The sequence below is a fragment of the Apus apus genome, chromosome 2 (genome assembly GCF_020740795.1).
Source record: "Apus apus isolate bApuApu2 chromosome 2, bApuApu2.pri.cur, whole genome shotgun sequence".
NCBI lineage: Eukaryota > Metazoa > Chordata > Aves > Apodiformes > Apodidae > Apus > Apus apus.
This window is the reverse complement of record NC_067283.1, coordinates 129,128,173-129,150,086: the sequence shown is the minus strand read 5'-3', so window position 1 is coordinate 129,150,086 and position 21,914 is coordinate 129,128,173. Positions and strand designations below refer to the sequence as shown.

Here is a 21,914-nt window from a genome sequence, read left to right as displayed (position 1 = left end):
GGCCCGCTCGAAATTACTGTTGAGTGTGTGTGACAGGGGCTGTCCGGCAAGTGCTCTGGCACCGCGGCGCTCACCGCGGCGGCCAGCAGCGACAGCGCCGCTGTCCTTCCCGCGCTGGAAGCGGGCTGCGGCGCGCGGCAGCAGCAGGGAACCGGCCCGCGGACCGGGACGAGGGCCGGGGTTGCAGCGCCCCCTGCCGGCCCCGCGCGGCGCCGCCGCCCCTGCCGGTGCTGCCGAGGATTGGCGGTTCCCCGGCGCGCGGTGTGACGTCATCCGGCCGCCCGTCGCGCGCCGCCGCCGCCATGGGGAAGAGCCGGTCGCGGGCGGCCAAGGCAGCGAACGTCTTCAGCATCGCCCGCCGCGGCGCCAAGGGCAAGGGCAAGGGCAAGGCGCGACCCGTCACCTCCGGGCTGAAGCAGGTGAGTGGCGCGGGGCCCGCCGGGCGGGAGGAGGCGTGTCGGGGAAAGGCCCGGGAGCGGCACGGCCTCGGGCCTCGGCCCTGCTGCCTCCACAGCAGGTCCCACGCGGGGCGGCGGCCGGGAGGGCCTGGCCGCTTCCCTGGGCTTGGCTCCTTCTCCTGGGCTTCCTCTGACAGACGGAACAGAGCTGTCTGATGGGCAGTATTCTTCTGGGCAACAAATTGCCAAGTACACAATTTCCACCTGAAAATTAGGTGTACAGGTGGATGTCGTCACCCTCAAAAAGAAAAGCGCAGAAAGTCTATTTGACTAATTTCCTGCAGGCATCTGCCATGTACGACTTGAAGCTGTTCTTCAGGGGGGTCATTTGGAAGGTATCTGATAGCATCTCAGCATGTCCCGCGGAATGTGGTAACATCACTTGTTTAATGAGCTTACGTTTACTGGAGGACACTTGCAACATCCCTGATGCCGTAATTCAGGGTGCAGTGTAACAGACTGGCTTGATCCAAACCACCAGGCACAGATGCTGCAAGGGGAACTCCTGCTCCTTTCTGTCATATTCCTGACCCCACATTCCCTTACCAGGCTCTGGGCTGAGTTCCCACAGCTCACCTTGATGCTGGCTTAGAAACTTATTGCATGCTAGGTGATACAACTTGCTAAAGCAGCAGCAACAACAATTAAAAATGCATTTTGCATTTTTCTCTGCTGGGCTTGAGAGCTGAACACTTAATTATGAACAAGAGCAGAGAGAAACATTTTTTGAGAGAAAGAACTGGAAAGGATGGAGCCTTTTCTGATCCAGTGGCTGCTTATTTGTCCAAGTTGTCAAGTAAGACTGTGTCAGTGAGATGCAGTGAACAGATCTACGAGCACACACTGCCATATATGTTAAGTTGCAACGCCCCTTTTTGACACCTTAGGTGGGCTGGGATGCTCCTCAGACCCTGCTGTGACCTAATTTAACACACTAGAGCAATGGGAAAGTAAACAAGCAGAAGTAATTTTCATGTCTGGAGAGCACCACAGCCTAGAGGAGGAAGAGGGTGGGTTGTGTGGCTACAAGCAATGCAGGGGAAGAGGACTGGGGTGATCTAAGCAAGAGTTTTCCTCTTGGTAGCAGCAAGTCATTATACAGTATCTTCTCAAATCCTGCCTCCTGCCTGAACTGTGTGATCTGCTGAGAGTTCAGCCTGCCCCTCTAGAAGGGCATTTGATAATAAAAGCAGAAAGTTAGGGGCTTACTGTTCTGTTAGATTTAGTTGTAGTTTGCTAAGCAAACAGTGTTAAATAGCAGCTCTAAAAAAAAGGCTGTTTCAGATTTTCTCCTGGAAGCTAAAGCCACTTGACAAGTTAATCTGGTAGACAGACAGGAGTGTAACAAACTGGAAATAAACAGGAAGCCTCTAAACACTTTCATATTGCTGGGCGTCACATCTCCACTTAGTCTAGAGGGCTCTATATAGTAAAAGGAGAAACAGGTTTAAAAACACACTCATGGAAAGTCAGTAGCTTATTAGGAGTAAAATTTTATTCTCTGTGTTTGAAGCTATATTCTTTAATTCATTAAGCCTCTAGGGATTTGCTTATCATTAGGCAGTACAGGACAACGCTCAGAAAACCTGTTAAAATAGGTTCATTCTTTAATAGATAAAAGCCTATTATAAATATTTGAACCATTTTTTATATAGATTCACATGCTAGCTATAGAGCATCCTTCTACAGAGCAGTCTTGCCAGAGTAGCTGAGAAGGATACCAGGTATTAAAACTGACCGGAACCTTACTGCACCCCTGTGAAGCTGGAAAACAGTAGCAAGCCCTGATGGGAAACCTAAGCTCTTTGTGTATTGCATTGCCCACAGTCCCATCCACTCTGCCTTGAGCTAGGAGTGAAGTCCCTATTTCTTGGCTCATCATCCATGTTATTATGAATTAAAGTGCTAATCTGAATAGGCTTGTTTTATCAGCCTCTTGCCCCTGCTTTCTTACTACTGGTTCTTTATGTCTTGCACTTAGAATAAATTTAATTACTGTTCATGTACACATGCCCTGACATCACGGAAGCTTTGAAAGCAAAATGAATACGTGTAACACATCACGGTTTACTTCTGCCTATGTAAGTTGCTGAGAGGTGAATTACAGGAATTACCTTTGGAACAACAGTAGGCATCCTGGAATTTGGGATTGCCTGAAGAAGTATGAGCGTGCTTCTGGAACATTTGCAATGTAATAGGCCAGTATCTGGCTACAAGCATGTTCCAAACTTGGTGCTTCAGAAGCAACAGGTGCTAGGGCTGAGATCAGCTGAACTTTAATTTGCTGCAGATTGAAAGAGTTGATGGCCCCGTGCATCCTCTACCACAGATTACTGTCCTCGGAGCACAGCACACGTCCATATCTTAGGCTTTTCCCTCCGAAAGCAAGCATTTTTGCTGAAAATAACTTACAAAGGCAGATTTGGGCTAGTAAGTGAAGCTGTGAGGTGTCCAGGGACCAGATACATGTCCTGGTCTGCTGCAGCCATACAAGTTTCTTTAAATACCCTAGCAAAATCTGACAGATGTTGCTGGCTAGACCCACAGTATGAACAAATAGAAATGTGATGTTGAAAGGCAAACTACTGGAATAAATTCCAAATGGTAAGATCATTTACAAAGGAAGGAGCCCTTCCTGGAACTCCACTCCAGCTAAGAGCTGAGGGCAGCATAGCATGGCCTGTCCAGAGTCTGGCTTTTGTTTTCTTTGTGTTCTGTTTCTGGATCACTATGGGGTCCCTTTCTAATAGAACAAGTTTAACTGCTTTCATAAATTTCATTTATTAGAACATTAGTAGTACATGACTTAATGATAAAACTAAGTAACAGATAAACTAAAGTTTAAAAACATACCTACGAAAAAGTAATTTTGGAAGATAGGCATGTAACACTGGCTGTTCAGTAGTTACACGAAGGTGTAGTTTTACATGCCAGTGGAATTTAAGTAAAAACTATCAATGTGTGTCTTTTTTTCCCTCCTAGATAAACATTAGAAATGCTGAGAAAGTTAATGCAATAAATAAAGCATTTGCTGAAGTTCAGAAAGAAGTACAGCAGCTATCAAAAGGCACTGCAGCAGAACCTCAGAAGAATCAGCAGGTAATTACCCCTTGTAAAAAATCTGAGGAGGTACATGAAGAAAGTGCATGTTCAAAGCATTATGTTCTGGCTCTAAGAGTGCAGCCAATTAATGCAGTTGCTTTAAAGCTATGATCCCAGCTTTATTCATTTCAGCTGTGTGGTAATGCTGAAATATGGTTAGCATATTCAAGTGCTGTGTAACTAAAGTCAAGAGAGAGGGGGGTGGGCAGCCAAGCCAGAGCATGCTTCCAAAACATACTTTGAAATTACATTCTAGGTGGTTTTTAATTGATTTTTTCAAAGTTAATTGCAACTTCAGCCCCTTGATTAGAGACTTATGCCTCAACAGGAATAGACACAGAAAGTAAGGATGAACCTCGCCGTTTCCTACCTGAAACACGCAATAGTGCTTTGAACTAAAGAACTTTGCCTCTTTCTGTTCCCAGTTCCTAAGCCTTCATACTCCCTCATCACAAGTACCAAAACCTGTAACAGCAATTTCTGTAGTAGAGCTCTTGCCTGCAGTACTTGGGGTTCAAGACAGTGCTTCACATGTCTTCCTTTGTCTGCTCCATAAATAAACAGGGCTACCTGCAGTCTTGAGAAAGAAACACATTTGCAGACTTTAATTGCAGACAAGCTCCTCTGTATAAACTCTTATTGCTGATGCTTGCTGGTGTATGGGCATGGCTTGGGGGAGAAAGCCATGGGCCAGGATGAAGTACAGATTAATCCATCTTGGCTGTTGAGGGAAGTAGAGGGAGTTGGGAGAAGTGGATATGAGTTGAGTTTTAATTACTGTGCCTGGGGTGACCAAGTTCCTGTATGGCTGGGAGCAACAGAATGAGTGTCAAATACAATAAGGAAAGGCTGAGGGAAAAATGAAACCTAGGTGACTTCTGCCAGCACAGTATGAGGCTGAGCAAGGGTTTCAAGGCAGTTGGTGGCCCTATCCCTGCTGGCTTGCTATTGCATGCAGCCAGAAATTCAGACTCTACCACTGCTCACATGCTGGTAGGGCTGTACATAATGTAATGTTGGATTTCATCACTTAGGCTGCAATAGTATTTTCTCCAAAATGGCAAAATTACGTGGTCTGAAGCGTTTCCTGAACTAAAAGCTAAGCCTATTTGCATTTGGCCATGTATGTTATATTACTGGCATGATGCTTTGTCTTTCTCTTGCAGCATAAAGTATTGGCTGCTTATCTGTCAAGTTTACTTAATTCTGTGGCCCCCTAGATGCTGAATTCTGACTGTAAAATAAGTCTAAATTAAATATGTAACGACAAATTAATCTTCTAGGTAACAGGTATTTATTAGTGTGGGTTTTTTTTCAAGCAGAGTAAAAAGACACTGCTTTCTACTTCAAACTGTGACTAATTTATTTTAGGTTTCTGCACATCTGGAAGAGGAACCAGCGAACGTGGATGCTGCCACAAGCCTGTTATCTCAGTTGTAATGCATAATGGACAATGAAGGGATTTCCAGGAATGAAGATCAAAAGTACTGATGGCTTTGTTTGTACAATTTTATTAAAAAAATCTTGTTAATATACAAGTATTGGCACACTTTAATACAAACTACAAACAGACCTTTCCTGTCATCTAGGAAAGTGGAATGTCAGAAGTCAGTGTGAGAAACTTAAAGTGCTAAAACAGAAGGCACTTCACAAAATTGGTTCACTGAAACAATTTAGCATAACTCAAGTTGGTATCCGTTACTTTTCAGCTTGGCAGTGAAAGCTCCAAAATTGATTGAAAGGTTAAAAAAAAAAAAAAAAAAAAGGCTTCTTGGCAGTAAAGCTTCAAAGAAAATGCTGTTAACTGTGAGAAAGAAGTCTTTTTTTTTTTTTTTTTTTTTTTAATGATCAGAAGGCTGTAAAGCATTTTCACTTTTCTTACTAAGAAGAAATCCAAATAATTGGATTACACAGAGGACACTCAGGTGAAAAAATGTGCCAGAATTTCTGATGAAAGCCCTTTTTTCTGGTTGAATTTGTTTTGTGAAGTAGTTAAAGGAAGCAAAAGGAAATAAACTCCCAGAGTCAGTGAACTAAGAAGTTATACATTCATTATTCAAATACTTATGTTATGAAGAAGTCTAGAATGTTATATTTAGAGGTAGATAAGTAGTCTGGTTGACACAGTATCTAATAATTTAGTATCTGCACATCAAAGAGATCACAGACTCCTTCATTATCATCCAGGTTAAAGTTGTAGTCATCTCCGGGAGTAGGAGAGAGTCGTAAGAGAGGAAAAACTGTAAAGCAGGAATAGTTTAGTTTAAATTAAAACACTTGGAATATCAGCCCTATTTCATAATTCATTATGTTTGTCATCACCACTATTAGGGTTGTTAGTCTTAACAATTAAAATAGTCCTGATAATCTGACAAGCATACTAAGAGACATACTGTGAATACCTACCTGTACTGCCTTTAAACTAAGGCAGTAAGTGAGACTTCTACATTTTTTGCTTAATATTTTAAGTGAATTTGCTGGAATGGAGCGATAGCTATGGAATATGGGCTTAATTTCTCTTTCTGCAGCAAAGGAGCTCCTGAACAGCTTTTGAAACTAATCAGAAAGCTATTACTGTTTTCTTTTTTTAAAAATTTTTTTCACAGTATTGCAGACATTAGCTTTGGAATATTTATCATTTTAAGTAAGGAAGTTACCATTATCCCTATTTTACAGATGAAAAAATGGATGCTAGCAGCTTTTCTGTGCACTGCATTGCAAGCATGGACTTTAAGCCATTTTTGGGTAGAGGATGCAAGAGGAGAAGCCTCAGTCCTCGTGCTGCACCTCAGGAACGCTAACCTAGTGCAGGTGAGCCGGGCATGCTGTACCTGCTCTAAAAGTGAAGACTATTTCCATTTTAGCCATGTACCAGCACATTCGTATATTCCCTTGGATCTTACAGTTTCATGGTTCTTTCTGTATAAGCCCTGAGGTTGTCTGGTTGACAGGCAGATACCAGCAGAGGCTGCTCACAGCAGCACGTTTCCAGGGCAAGAGGAACAACACCAGCTGAGTTCACCTCCTTGCCTGGCACCTCGATGAGACAGAGCAAAGAGGCAGGGAATATGTGAACTTGCCAGCTGTGCTTCAGTTCTGCAGTCATGACCACTAAGATGCAAGAGCAGAGAGGGCTGACATTTGTCTATTCTATTAATGTACCACAGCTGGCCACATATCAGTCTGCTTGCAGGCATGTAAATATATTCTGAAATGCTTACTCAAAGCCCCCGCAAGAAGCCTGAAGCAGAACAGAATTAAACCAGATTTATTTATTTATTTAAGGCAGCACTCTTAAGTCATCAGCCTGTTTTTTTTCTTGTTCCTGAATTAAGGACTAGTGGGTTACTCATGCATGGAAGTGCTTGTTGGATTAAGACTTTCCAATTTTGATTGTTAAACTACTGCAGGGAAGGGAAAGGGGAGCAAAGACAAGAATGACAGAGGAGTCAGTACAGGGGAAAGAAAAGAGTTTTGTACTGACTCTCGGCAGCAGACTTAAGAGATCCTACCAAGAGTGCTGTTTACACATACTGCTAACTTGTCATTATTAAAGTAAAGATGGTAAATACTTACCATCAGAAGACATGAGTTCATCAATAATATCCCCACTGAAATTTTCTGTGAAAGACAGGAGCATGTGTTTATCAAAGTCATCACAGATTTTCTGCATTAAAGCACTGAATTGCAAAGTAATGTATGGCTTGTGCACAGTGCAAGTGGTGGAGATAGGCACACCATGTATACATAAAATACATTAATCTTCGTGTCCTTCAGTTTTTCCTGATACTTTTCTCTCACAGATCCCTTAAAACCCTAGAGCCATGTACAATATGAAGCTGATTTGATGGCAGAGAAAGGTATTTTGCTCAAAATGAGTTTGCTCCTAGGAGCTGGCTCAGGGGCTTCATTAAGAGATCAACAGGCCTGTCATTTCCCCTGTGTAACTCGTTGGTAGCCTGGTCACAAAGAAGGAGTCAGGAAACTAATAAAAACATTTAAATAGTAACTGCTGCTTCCTACCTGTGGGCTCCTCCATCTTTGCTATGTCGAATGTGTTTGGCTTGAGAATACAGTTAACATCCAGGGGCAGCAAGCCCTGGTAGTCACTGGAGCTCGCTGTGGCTTGGGCGTCATCTCCTGAAAGGCTGGGGTACAACACCGGCTCTGGGAGGCTGGAGTAAGGAGCTGATGGGGTTGAACTGCTCTCCTGTGTGATGCCATCTAGAAAGACAGAAAGGCTCTCTATGAAGTCTGTTACGGTAAAAAGGAACACAAAAGGCTTGCACTTGGCTGTGTCTTTGAGGAAAACATGGCCAATGTCTGGGATGAAGTGACAGGAGTCTCCCCCTTCTATAGTCACAGGCACAATTTAATCAAGACCCCTCAGAAATGCAGTCAGTGACAGCATTTTCTTAAATCTTTTTGTATTACCCTACTATTATTATGAAAAATACCTGATATTCAGGCGGTCTCTCACTGTGGCTATGTGGAACAAGGTAACTGATCATGTGGCACAAAAGCTGGAACTAGTGCCTGTATTACATGTCTCATCAAAAGGTACATGTTCAATCATACACTCCCATCAGAGGCTAGCAATTTTATTCCATACTGAGTTCTGGAGAGGCACCTCTGAATAATTAACAGGATCACATCCAACACTTTTTCAGTATAAGATGATAAGCTACAAGGGGTAATCTGTTTCACCAGACAGATAAAGAGGAAAAGGCTTCTCTGTAACCTCCTGAGAGCTGTCAGTAAACCCCTGGGGTAGTTTCTTAACAGGCCAACTGCTACACTATGCAAATTCTTGATCTTTCCTTTAGATAGTCTTCCTTCCCTCCAGTCTCCTTCCTCCCCAACTCATCTGAGGTAGGAAAAAAACCCTGGACTTACCTGATGGCGTGTCCACAACTGATGTCGGTGGTAACTCTTCTCCTTGATTAAGACCTTGTTCTGGTGGATTTTGAGGAGCTGTTGCAGGTTTAAGGGGAGTTGCTGGAGCTGCAGGTTGAGATGGGGGCTGTGCAAGGTCATCAGGTGGAGGAACTGGAAACACCATGGGCTTGGAGGAGCTTGATTCTTTATTTATAAGCAGCACATGGATAGGTCCTGAACTACTTTTAAGATTGATCTGGTATTTCTTCTGTCCATTCTGTCCCTGTAGAGGTGGTGTATTAAAAAAGTTACCATTCCTTAAGAACTTGGAACTTCACAAAAATGTAACAATAACTGCATAGAGCTATTTCCCACAGAAAATAGTGAAGATGTTTGAAGAGAATTCTCAAACTGAAGCAGAAGATAAATATATTAAAAAATATATTTAAAAATAATACATGTGATCTAATTATAAAAAAACCCCTAAAATGCAAACAGATTACAAACCTGTAATGTATTACCTGACCAGCACACAGTTACACCAGCCGCAAATACACAGTCCTTTGAAGCACTTAACTCAATCTTGAATTCAAATTACATGATTTTTAGCTGGGCTACATCTTATCAATAACAGCAATGATAAATAATGAGTTCTGTACATTTAAATTTCTTCCTTTTAAATGGAGCTTCAGAATGATCCTGGTTGGGACCAAGCATCCTAAAACAGCTGGATATCTCACCCAGACTGAGTAAACACGGGATCCCGAGTCAATAGAAACAGTTTCTTAGATGATTTGCCAGGCCTTCTTTTGTCAAGTTGTTTAGTCAGTACAGCTAGGACTAGATTCCTATAGCACTGACTCTGCAGTGGCCAATTCAGCAAGTAGGTTTTCAGCAAGTATGTTTCAGAAAAAATGAGTATGAGAAAAGTGGGAAAGGAGTCTTAGGGGAAGGGAAACCGAGACAGAAACATGTAATTTGAACTTGGTGATGAAGACTAAGATCAGCTGTTTTAGTCCTCCACAAAAAACAATAAAACCCCAACATCACAGCTGCCAACTTAGGTCCTACAGAGAACCTTACCATTGCCTGAACTGATTTCAGCAGAGACGGACAAAGATAGTTATCACTGGGATCAGCTCCATCGTTCTAGCTTTGGATGCTCTTATGATATTAAGACTGTGTTTAGCCTCACTAAAAATAGCTTGTGAAACTTCTCAGGTGAATTTCACCCTTCTACAAGCATAGTGGCTATCATGCTTCATACAATGCTCTCTTCCAACTATGTAAACCCTATTTAAAACAGAGCACTGCAATATAAAAAAAAAATATTAAAGATGGAGAGAGGTAAGTAATTTGGCCTCCTACTTTAATCCTGTGTGTTTAAGCCTTCTGGCTAAAGTGTGACTGCAGTCTGTGTTTCTCTACCCAGGCTAATACCATGTGAGTAAATATTAATTAAATCTAAACCAATCCTACAACTAAATCTAAAATGCTTTTCCATAAAAGATCTGATTTAGCAATACAATAGAAATCTGACATACAGAAGTTGCTGCTATTCCTTCTCAAGGGAATTCATGACAATTATGCTTCATTCAGGAAGGTGAAACATTTAAAAGCAAGAGAGAAGATAATGCAAAGAAACTCATTATTATACCTTTTTCTATAAAACACGAGAGTTACCATTGCTCTATCAAATATACTTTTTCCCACCCGTCCCATCCATTCTTAGCTGATACCATCTTAGTTTTTAATTTTTTTTCCCCTTTCACATGTAGCTAGAGATAAATCCTCTGTTCTAATGTAGCTGCTCTTTTCCACTGTCCCTCTAAAACACTTAGGTGAGCAAGAAAGCAGTACATACCATTTCGGGTATAGGTACTTCTAACTGTGTACCACAAGGTGCTTGAATTGCTAGAAGTGTGTCTCCTGGTTAAATAGCAATTTTTAAGAAAGTGTTAAATGTGCATATTTTTCTTAAGTCTTGCATGGTATCCACTCAAATGGGACATAGGAATTCTCTAAGGTCACTTAAAATACTGTGTAATTCTAGCACAGATAAACTTGTGGTGAGACTTGCATAGTCCCTGTAAGATCCAAGTATACTGCATAATACAAATCACAGAATCCAACTATTTTGACCATAGCTGCAAGAACCTTTTTCCTGCAGCAATGCAATATTTAGCACGTCCTTTACCTGTTTGTTACTTTCCTCAGATCTCATAGTTGTATATGTATCATGAAATGAAAATACTTAACTAGTTTCTTTTTCACCTGAAACAGCTCTCTGGTACAGCTCACCTGAGCTTTGAAGAATGGTGGTAATACAGATAGATTTCACAAGAGAAGAGGTCTTAATGATGGCCTTCAGTGCCAGCACTTGCCAGTATCTAAGCTCACAGCTTCTGCAGCATATACAACCAAGATGTAACAGCTGGCCAACGCACTCACCTGTGGCTTGCTAAGTGCACTGAAATGTTACAGTCAGAAGATCACAATTTTATCAGCAGCACTGGCACAACCTGCCTTACACTGCAGGTCACTTACCTCCCTGCACATCAATTCCCCTTTGTCCGTAATTTGGAATAACGTTTTCTTCCTCTGCCTCCTAAAAGACCCTTACATGAAGTACTATGTGACTGGCATACTAGGTGCCTCTACATTTTGTCATGATTAACTGTTTTTAGTAACAGCTGATTCTGCCAAGCTCTGGAGTAGTTGTCTGATCTTGCACTTTTATTCAATAATAAACCCAGCCTTCCTTGTGGCAAAGAAAGGATGGTTTTGAGCCTAGCTGAAGGCTGAACAACAATCTTCCCTTGGATAATTCAAGATCAGGAGAGGATGTAATTTTTTTGCAAACCACCTGTACAGAAGGAATCCTTTTAATTTAGTAGCAATCCCTCATCTTCAAACTTCAGCTGGCTCCACTTACTAGCATCATCAGGAGCTCCCTCTGGCCACAGCTCTAATTAGAAAATCTTATGAAAATTGGACCTGCCTGGTCTTTCTGGTGGGTTGGACCAAAATTTCCCATCCCCGGTTCCATTAATAGCCTGAGGCAAGGGGCTGCAAAGCATGACCAAAGAAAAAGGCATCTGAAAACAGTACTCCAAAATAATATGAGCTTCCATTCTGTACAACTTGTGACTACAACCAGAAAATGCCAGAACTCACTGGTCACAAACATTATTAGAGACATCTACCTACTACTGATCACTACTGAATACTTCTAAATTCAAACTATGTGTATGGAAAAAGCAGGTTAGTTAGCAAACTAGTTTTCAAGAGGAAGATCAGGAAATTCCTCACTTTAAGAAATATAGCCCAGCAGCAACTTACCATTGAAGCAGTTACAGATATCTTCATGGGTTACATATGAGAATGTAATTTATGTCAAGGAATAGTTTTCTTAAAGCAACATGAAACTGGTGTTGCTCTCTAGAAGCTTGGACAAACTCAGCCAAAACTGCAAACTTACTGCTGTTACTCAGAGGTGTAACCAAGGCATGATTTTTGGCTTTCAGAATGGCTAGTTAAAAATAGCAGAATTCTGTTTTTTAAAGAAAAATAATATTTCTGTAAAGAAGATACGAAAAGGAAAAAGTTGCATAGCTTGAATGAGAAGAGATTATTTAAAAAAAAAGAAGAGAACAAGTGAAAACTTGTTTTAAAGAATGCCATTCACCTCATGAACTTGACCCCACAGAATTCACCTGTGTATCAGGACTTCCCAGAATCAAACAAAAATACTGCCAGAGGGGACTTAAAGAGTTCATCTGCCATCCCAGTCCCCTGCCTCACGGTAGGATGAACTATTAAAGACATTCCAGACAGACTTTTTCCTCCCTGCCTCTGGAAAACCTCCAGTGATGGATATTCACCATCTCCCTGGAGAAAGGTCAATTCCAGTGTGAGCTCTCCCATAGGAAAGTTTCTCCTAATGTCTAAATTTCATCTCATTTCTACAAAACCCATTTTACAGGAATAATTTCTGCAGAGCAACTGCAAGAAATTTTTTAATTCTTTTCACTGGCACTGTAGATAAGAAAGGGACTTTTCTGCTCCAAATCTCAGGTGTCTATTTGACTCAGTATCTTGCAAGACAGCAAAACATGTCGTTACAAGTAATGTAGAGGGAACTCTCTGCTTATCGGGTATTTAGAGACAGGATATTTTCCCAGATCCAAGCCAAACAAGCTTCAGGACTTTGTTAACTCAATTTATCTTTGGGTGATAGCTTAATCTTATCAAGAGGAGGAAGCAACACAAAAAAAGGTTCATATAAAGCACTGATAAGAAGTCACAGAAGCTAAAAAGTCATGTTAACACTTAGATAAAATTTATATTTTCTTTCTTTTTGAACCAAAACCAGAAAAAAAGTATTAGTCTTCCCTTTCTTCTGGATAAAATGGAGTACATTACACTTTAGCCATTACCTACACTTTAACTGTTGTTTTAAATCTAGTTCCAAGATGCACACAATTAATTTAAAAGGATATTGGTGGTTTGTAGAATCATCCATTACATTCTTGATACTTTGCTGAAGCCACAGTTTCTGCTGATCCAGTTCTTTTTCTTTTAGCTCTAGATCTTCAATTTCAGCTTCCAGATACCTCAGCCTGTCTATGACTTCTTTTGTATTGCAGCCAGCACCTACTCCTCTTAAAAAGGCAAAAGGGTTTGTGAAACCATAAGAAGTGAAAATCTAAAGTGAACATGCAAAGATAATACCTGAAGACTACTTTCACCATTTTGAAAATCTACTATTCAGTATGAAGGAAATGAGCATTTACCTTCCTAGCAGCATTTTAAAAGAAAAATTTAGAATTTCCTCCCCCTTCCTACATTTATTTTATTTTGCAATGTAGCTTCTTCAGCGTTAAAGCTGGTTTGCAGGCCCCTTCTCCATCCACTCTAACTCTTAGCTTGACTTTTCACCTTCAGCAACCCAAGAGAAAATAGGTATGGACTACAAGTGGTTAGATAGGTGGAGAAAGTGTGTCCCAATACCCTTCCCAGATTCACCTAGTGTAAATTTTTCAACTACAAGTGCTAGTTATAAAGTAGCACTATGAGTTTTCAGAAAGTTTCTCTTCTTTATGCTTTAAACTTGATTTTATGTATCAAAGACATAAGTTAAATGGAAGAAAAAGAAAATTAATCTGAAACTTAACCGAGATTCTAAAATGCTGTATTGCTCATTGATGAGTGTAACATTAATTTTGTTGTGTCATATCTAGTCAGGAGAAGTGAAAGGTAACAATTTTTGTTGCTTTTGAGCATGTGAAAATATGCAAAATAGACACAGCTTACTTCCACTGAATGCTGTTTTTTGACTTCTTCTCAATTAGATCAATTCCCTCCAAAACATTGGTGATATCATAGATCCGTCTCTTCTGCCTCACAGCAAGGGTATCAGCAGCCTGTCAAGAGAAGAACAACAAGCATCAGCAGCGTCCATGCTAAGGGCAAAAGGCAGCTAAGCCATTCCCTTGGACAAATGCCAAATAATGTAATTCTGAAGGGAGAAGACACAGCTTTTCAAAAGCCAGATGAATTCTTCAGCACCTGCATGTCGTGCCACACAGAATGCTGAGAGGAGCCACCTCTTTGAAGGCCAGCAGGTCTACCCTTGTCAGACAGGAGAGTTCATGTGCGTTGCAAAGACCACCTTTGATATCTGGAGCATGCGCTATTTAACTGCATGAAGAAGCATGCAATGCTCATTCTGGAAGACAGGAAAATGCAGGGAAGGCAGACAGCAATGCCCTGCAGTGCAGCAAGTCTTGTTAAGTTTATGATCCCTTCCGCTGACACTCAAGGTATTACAGTCTTTGGATTAAACTCTGCTGGGATATGAAACAACAGGCCTGTAATTTCACAGTGGCTGAAGCAGAGCTGCAATACTTCAAGCCAGCACCATCCTCTAACATTTCATTGCATTAATCCACCCCACACCTGGGCTTGCTCCATCAGTCACACTGAGTAGCAAGAGCTGTTTCACAAGTCACCAGAACCCTGGTACAGCTCACAGGGATACTCACAGCTGCCACACTACCGTTTTAACCATACAGTTAGCTAGGCTGTGTGTCTGTGTGCTGTCACAGCTCATCACTCAAAGCAAAGCAAGAGTGTCAAGCAGAGGAAACAGTCTGCTTCATGATGTACTTCTCTCTCCATGGTGATTTTTATGTACCTAATGCAAAAACTTAAGATAAAATAAGCAACCTTGAGCTAGTTGTGCCTTCCACACACTCTTCTCTTTAATGCTGCAATGCTACTCAAGTAGCCTTTAGTAGTGTCCTTCAGCCGAAGAGGAGTCTGGGCCTATCACTACTCAGGACACTCAGATGCAACGATTACAAGGGATTATATGGATTAAATGGATTAAAAGAAAAAAGGAAGAGAAACAAAGGGAAGGATAGCTGGCAAAGACTCCTACATCCTAAATTTGAACTAATGAGTAAGCCAGCTGATTTCCACTATAGGCACATAATGAGTTATTTCAGATTGTCTAACAATTTATTAAATTAATGCTTTTAGTAAAGTAGCCTATATGAAGAGTATAACTCGAGACAACAATAAATAGGAAGGAAAACCAAGTCTATTTTATAGCAAAGTCCATATAACTCCTTTTACAGTATTTTCTGAACCATAAACAAACTCACTAATATTCTAAAGAAATCACACATTCCTATTAAAAAGTTAACTAGTAGGACATAGTAGTCCAATTTACACTGAAGAATGTCTTGCAAGTAAAATTGAAGGAAAAATGAAAGAAAAATGGAAATGTTTAAAAATACCCTTATAGCCATGAAGCATAAACACTGCCCTCTCTCTCCTTGACAGTGATGTACCTACTGAAGTGTTTCTACTGATACTGTTATCAACAATTATCTTTCATATGGTCTTCTGCAGCAGTCTCTTAAATTCTTTTCCTATCTAACAAAATAAAACACATACAAATACATACAGAGCACAAACTTTTTTTTTTTTCCCCCCCCCCCCAAGGAAACAGGCTCTTCAATCACTTGTATCTGCAAGTATGCACCTGCTGTCTTAACTTGATACTTCTGCTGCATGCACACACACTGCTTACAATGACTGCAAAAGAAGCCATCAAAGTCTAGGAAGTATCAAAATCGATGCAGGCTGCAAAACACCCTGTGTATCTCAGTCTTCAGAGGCACAATTTCTACAAGTGCTATACAATATTCAGTGCAAGGAATAGACCACACACACCTAATCAGCTGATATTAATTACTTTCTGTCTTTTCCCCATTGCTCAACACAGGAACTTAGGGCTTAGTCATGGTTTGAATGATCAAGAAACTGCTCTGGAGGCCGACTGCATTACCTCATGAGATTTTCTAAAATGCCTGTCTGTACAACATATAAATGCTTTAATATTCTTAATATATTTTCAAATAAACGTTTAGAACTAAAAAAAAAAAAAAAAGTCACTAATGTTGAGTGCCCAATCTCAGATTCTTCAAAGTTGGAGTGGTCATAGTACTCTAAATTCTATTGTAAAGCTGCTGCACTCTAGTAATTTCTTCTGATATTATCTCCTGATAGTATCTCCTGATATTTTGAATATGCATATACTGAAGACAAGCACTATATTAGTGTCTCACAGACAGGTTCTGAGCTGGAAGAAAAACATCTAAGCATGGTGCCTTGGTTCTCTGTGCATTCAGATTGTAAAACTTCAGGAATACAGAAAAGGTGCCATTCAGCACAGCTTCAGCTGCAGTAATGCACACACACACAAAGTCCTGCCCAGAAATGAAAAAAACAAAACCAAACCCAAACCAGAGAAAGGATAATTGAGAGTTTGGGTGCACTCACACACGACTTCTTTTTTGCTCCCTGGGAGCTGACGAAAAGCAGTGGGAATTACCAGCTGCACATTTGCTACCTTAGCACTGAAGAGCAGAAGAGTTGGCTGAAGCACCATGGCAGAGTCAAAACCGAGAAGCTTAACAAAGCAGAAGGGTCAGCAACGCCCACTTGCTCTCCATGTGTCAAAGGAAAGTGGTGCTGCATCTTCCGGCCTGTCCCTGTAGCAATGTTATCTTCTCCCCAAGAGGACTGTCAACAGCTCTGTGGGATTTTTAAACTGATTGGTGTCTTTGGAAACCTATGTAAAACTACTGAATATCAATGAATGCATAAAGGTTAAGGGAATGTAAAATTTAATAGATACGCTTTTTTCTTCTTCTTCTGTGGGGCAGGTCAAGTGTAAGGCAGTTGTTATTTCCTCCTGATAATACATTTCTAAAAGCAGTAACAAACAAGTGATGTTTTGCACTGATGTTGAGAAACACTACTTAACCTTGAGAACAGCAGAGATGGCATTCTGCTATCAACCCATCCCATTTAAGAAATCAAGGCAGAAACAATTGTATTCTACTGAAAAGAAAGAATATACAAAGTAATTTCAGGTGACTTATCCCTCATTGACTTGCTCTTTTTCTCTCTCCCCTGCAATTTGTTGGTTGCTGCATTCAAGAACTTTGTTTTCTTTCCCTTCCATCTCCTCCCTTAATGTTTTAATGTTATTTCCATAACTAGGGTTATATAGGATTATTCAGGGACTGTCACACAATCATTCAAGAGTAGGCCTTTGATTTTAAAGTAAGCACTGCAGAATTCAAATTCCAAGTAAAGAACATCCTCACTTCTACTACCATGACTTGTCAGATATGAGCAGAGAAATGTCCAGCATTAAAACACTTCCAAAAAACTTCAGCATACAGAACTTGCAGGGTTCCCCTCCCTGCACCTAAAGTGAGGAACAGTGACCGTACACAGGACGATGCATCCCTACTGCTTCATCATGGGTCAGCACACATGTCCCAAATTATCCTCTTACAGATCGTTTAACTATAGTTATAGATGTTTCAAAAAATCACCAGGAGAAGTCCTACAAAACAGCTTTCCACTCTTAGTTGCTGTATCACTAAGCCAGTACACCAAATGCTTCCAAATTGTATTTTCTTCATAGTGCACTGCTGGCTTTGCTATAAAAATACTACTCAGCTGCATGACATCGGATGGTCAATGCCTGTCAGCAGGGAGACATCTGAAGATGTTCACCACATGAATGATTTCTTGGAACACACTATTCCTCAGAGTCCCTGAGCACAGCGACACAACGTGCGTGCTGGTTTTCATTTTTTCTAAGATATGTGCCTTACTTATGAGAAATACCAGTTACAGAAATGTACGTTCTGACTCACTGTATATGAAAGTACCAATGATTTATTCACTTCAGTTAGCATTTACTTCCAACAAATGGTATCCTGCAATTCTGACACCAGTCTCCAATCAAGATCTTGAGCAGAAATGTCTACGACTTGTTGCCATGTCCGCTTACTTTTCCCTGGCTGTCAACCCTTCCATTCCCACCGGGTGGCTACCCTCCCCACAAAAGGGAATGAGAAACATCCTCCTACCCCTATACACAGCCCAACTTTATAGTTCAAATCCATCCTCTTTGGCTGTTTAAGCTAAGCTTTTTGGCCTGCTGTCTTACAGACTGAGTATGTTTTGTTTCTAACCGGCCTGGAAGACAGTCACATCACCTGACAGACAATAAAGTAAGCTGCATAACAATCTCCCAGATGCGGACAGCTTTGTTCTGTTTTACTAAAGAAAGAGGCAGTTAAATACAAAGAAGTTAATCATGTGTATAGACCACAACATAACTAAAGAAAGAGTATAAAGCCTAACTGGTATCCTTCCCAGTTCACCCTGAGGTTCCACCAGCCACTGTAATACCACTGAAGTGCTTGCTCTCTGAACAGGGATGCACAAAAAGCTCCAAGAATACTGTTCACCTCCTGTAGCCGCTTAAAAATGATCAACAAAAAGGATCAGTTTTCCAGAAGGGACTTCAAGTAACCAAAGTGCCAAGCCAGCCTCTTGCTGCACTTTGCTTAACTGCTCAGCAGTTTCCCGCGGACCTCATCCAGCAAGAAAAAACACACTTTCGCCTCGATGCACAGAGCCCCAGCTCGCTGGCCAGCACAGCTGCACGGTCCAGGGAGCCGGCAAGCGGGACAGGGCACCAAGGGGTCCCTCCTGAGACAGAGGGACCGCCCGGCACGATCCCGGCTGCGAGGTGGGCTCGTCCTGGGGCTCAGCGGGGAAGTCCTCGCCTGGCTGCGTCCAACACCTTCACACCTGGGAGACGGCAGGAAGGGGGAAGGGGATTTGCCAGCCCCCTCCCCCAGTTAAGTATCTTTCATACATATACATATATATATATATATATATATATATGTAAAAGCATTAAAAGAGCAACAGCCTGCTTTCCAACATCGTCTTCCCTTCCTAAAAGGACTCAGGACGGGCGAGACACAGGTTTAGATAATGCCCCGTGCACCGAGTCAGTGCACAGAGCAACACAGGAAAGGAAAGAAACATATATATAAAAAACCAGCCCAACTGACTATATTTTATGCACGGTAGCCATTTTACCCTCTTGCCAAAGAGTCGGAACGCGTATTTCGGCCGGCCGCGGCGGCTGTCAGCCATCCCCGGGCAGCCGCGGCCGTCAGTGGCCGCGCCATCCCCGCCCCCCGGGCAGGGAGGGAGGGAGGGAGGGAGCGGCGGCCCGGCCTGCCCGGCCCCGCGCTGCCATGCACCGCCCTCCCTGCGGAGCCGTGCGCGCCGGCGAGGCCCGGCGGTGCCGCGGGAGCTGCCCCCGCCGCAGCCGGCCGCCGCCATGGCGCCCCCGCCCCGCCCTCGCACCGCTTTGAGGTCCAGCACGCCGTCCTTGGCCTCCTGCAGCAGCGACACGAACTTGGTGGTCAGCAGCCCCAGGCTTTTCTCGTGGCGGCTGCTGCTGCCGCCGCCCGCCGCCTCGGGCGCCGCGGCCATGCCGCCCGCGGGCCGCCCCGCCGCGCCACGTGTCGCGGCCGCTGCAACGGCCCGAGCCCGGAGCGGAGCCGCGGCCCGAGGGCTGCGGCGGGAGGGGCGGGGCCGCAGGAAGTGACGCCGCCGCCGTTGCCTGGACACCGGCAGGTTTCGGCCGCGGGGGGCGAGGGGCTGCCCCGCGGGACGGGCCGTGCTAGCCGCTCGGGGCTGCGGTACAGGTGCTCTGGGGGGGGTCGGCGCTGCTCTCCTGGCGGGCTCCAGCCCGGAGCGGGACGGGCAACCCCTGTGGTGTGCGGGAGAGGAAGCACACTTGGCTGACGCAGGCCGGGCTTCCCCGAGGCGGGCACGGCTGCGCTGGGGGCCCCGCTTCAGTGCCGGTTGCCTGGCTGAAGGCGGGGAGGGCAGGCCTGGGGCCCGCCTCGGGAGGGGAGGGCCGGGGCATCAGCGACCGAGCAGGGTGCCCGCCGTGCCTCCGCAAGCCTGCCTGGCTTCTGCACAGTGGCCTTCGTTATTCGTTCCTGCGTTTGCATTTGATACGAAAGCACTTAGATTGGTTAAAGGAGGCTCTCGCAGCTCCCGGGGCAGGATGCAGGACACGGAAGAGGCACTGAGAGTTTTGGGTACTCGGCCCAGTGCTTTGCGCTGGTGTCCAAGTATAACTGAACCAAAGAAAGTTCACCCCACCAAGTACTGTTCAGTTGGTATTCTTTGTTCACCGCGCCAGACGCACAGGGACAGCTCCTCCATAAATGTGCGCACCTTACAGGGTAAGGTGAGAGATGTATATACAGATTATACCTAATTATGTGTAATATTTCTAAGAAACAGTTTACATATTCATTAGTTTTCTGATAAATCATTTACATAAGTGTCTGCCCATTATTGCATGTGTGTGAAGTCCATTAGGGTCTCCTGGGGGTCATTTACTTCATCCTTGATTCTTCCTCACAGGAACCTCTGGCTGAGTTCTGTCTCTTCTCCCCTTTATCTCTGCTGACTCCAGTAGAATTGGTTACAGCAGGCATCCCTAGTCTCAGTTGAATGGCTTCTTTCTTCTTCAAGGACCCTTGTATTTCTTCCCTAAAACTACAGATAAGCTGACACAAAAGGCTTTTACAACTCATTAGCAGTAGGCCCAGATGAGAGATTTACACCCTACAAGCAGCTAACTATTTGAAGTCTGTTTGGTTAATGCTCTGTTTCATTTTGCACTGGTGTCCAAACATACTCAGCCCTCACTTCAGGTGTGCATCTGTCCTTCAGTTAGCATTAGACAAAAGTAGAGAAGCTTTAAAGTCCACATAACATAAGAATTCAAGTGATGGTCTTCAAGAAAGAAACTGATGGGAACAGACCCCCCTCCTGTCACAGGAGGCAGGGGAGCACATTATGAAGGGACACTGCACGGAATGTGCCACTGTCACACAGGACCTGTATCTTCATAAACAGGACGTTCAGGGCAATGTATCATTGTACAGGAATAAGCAGGTGTGCACTGTCTCTGGACTTGGATCACATTCACCCTGGTCGTGGGTAGCATGGGAATTTCCTAACTGAACACACAGTCAATAGTGATTTAAATAGATCCTTTATCTTGCCTAGAAATAAAACCAAAACAAAATCTAATAACAGAATCAGTTTTAAATTCTCATTAGTAATGCAGAAGAACATGTCTTCCATCTGACAAGGTCAGAGTTCACATTTAATTTATATTTTAATTCATTTACTATTTTGTACCTTTCCGTAATCTGAGGCTGAAATTTATCCCTGTGAATAGGTACATTTGTCATAGCTTTGAACTAACCTTATAATTTTATCATTTGAGGCCTTTTCCCAAGGTGAAAATAATTTAAGTGTCTACTTAGAAGTTCTAAGGAAGCCGTACAAGCATAAAGAGGGAAACAATGCCAAAGGCAGAATTAGCTGCATGAAAAACAACCAATCCAAATACAGCTAATACGTATGTACCCAATTACTTTAGTACAAGATTTTTGAGCCAAGAACAAGGAGCAGAAAGAATTTATGTTAAAAACAGTAACAAATCCTTGTGATGAAATCAGAAAATAGTTTCAGAGTGAAAACTTTGGAGGAAAAACTCTGAGTCAATATTAAGAAATTGAATCAGGGTCAGTTCTTTCTCTTACCTTCCTGGTGCATTCCAGGTATTCATGTACTTTTTACCTTGAGGCGTAGCTTGGTTTAAATGGTAAACAGAGAAAAATAGACATGGCCAAGGGGACACTAGATAAATATTACAGGAAAGCATTCTGAAATGGTGCCACCTTTCTGCATCAGTGATATCCATGTAAATGCTACAGAAGTGCTTTCAAGGAGAGTATTTCCTCACATAATGTGGCTTCTGAAGAAGCAAGTGTGTAGAGCACAAAGTAAGAATGAGAAGTAACTTTTGCATTTAGATAACATTAATATATTTGTATCAGGTGATCAAGAGATCACTGGTATGCCAGTAGATAAATAAATTATGCTAATTTTAAGCTTTACAGAAAAAAAAAATACTAGATTGATGTTCATTCAATTGTGTTAAGAGTTCATTCTTACACTTTCCTGTTACAACTATGTATTGAT

The 21,914-nt window shown here is 42.7% G+C and overlaps 2 protein-coding genes across 3 annotated transcripts; one reads left to right on the top strand and one right to left on the bottom strand.

Annotated features, from left to right (window-relative positions):
* Positions 1-285: 285 nt before the first annotated feature.
* Positions 286-5,098, top strand: RBIS (ribosomal biogenesis factor). Its single transcript, XM_051610619.1, has 3 exons — positions 286-419; positions 3,441-3,557; positions 4,932-5,098. The coding sequence occupies exons 1-3, from the start codon at positions 303-305 to the stop codon at positions 4,998-5,000; spliced, it is 303 nt and encodes a 100-aa protein (XP_051466579.1). The 5' UTR covers positions 286-302; the 3' UTR covers positions 5,001-5,098.
* Positions 5,052-19,433, bottom strand: E2F5 (E2F transcription factor 5). Of its 2 annotated transcripts, XM_051610617.1 has the most exons (9): positions 19,203-19,433; positions 13,755-13,864; positions 12,941-13,102; positions 11,781-11,824; positions 10,303-10,367; positions 8,457-8,721; positions 7,584-7,784; positions 7,137-7,181; positions 5,052-5,800 (listed from the first exon to the last, which is right to left on the bottom strand). In XM_051610617.1, the coding sequence occupies exons 1-9, from the start codon at positions 19,329-19,331 to the stop codon at positions 5,691-5,693; spliced, it is 1,131 nt and encodes a 376-aa protein (XP_051466577.1). In that variant the 5' UTR covers positions 19,332-19,433; the 3' UTR covers positions 5,052-5,690. The 2 variants fall into 2 exon arrangements, with proteins under 2 accessions (XP_051466577.1, XP_051466578.1); XM_051610618.1 differs by lacking the exon at positions 7,584-7,784 and having other exon boundaries at positions 7,137-7,240; positions 8,492-8,721; positions 19,203-19,423.
* Between the last annotated feature and the right edge of the window lie 2,481 nt (positions 19,434-21,914).

Coding starts and splice junctions, on each gene's coding strand:
- RBIS (XM_051610619.1), top strand. CDS start 303: ATGGGGAAGAGCCGGTCGCGGGCGGCCAAGGCAGCGAACGTCTTCAGC. Junction 420..3,440: donor TCACCTCCGGGCTGAAGCAG/GTGAGTGGCGCG, acceptor TTTCCCTCCTAG/ATAAACATTAGAAATGCTGA. Junction 3,558..4,931: donor AACCTCAGAAGAATCAGCAG/GTAATTACCCCT, acceptor AATTTATTTTAG/GTTTCTGCACATCTGGAAGA.
- E2F5 (XM_051610617.1), bottom strand. CDS start 19,331: ATGGCCGCGGCGCCCGAGGCGGCGGGCGGCGGCAGCAGCAGCCGCCAC. Junction 13,865..19,202: donor GCGTGCTGGACCTCAAAGCG/GTGCGAGGGCGG, acceptor TTCTCTTGACAG/GCTGCTGATACCCTTGCTGT. Junction 7,785..8,456: donor AGTTGTGGACACGCCATCAG/GTAAGTCCAGGG, acceptor CTGTCTTTCTAG/ATGGCATCACACAGGAGAGC.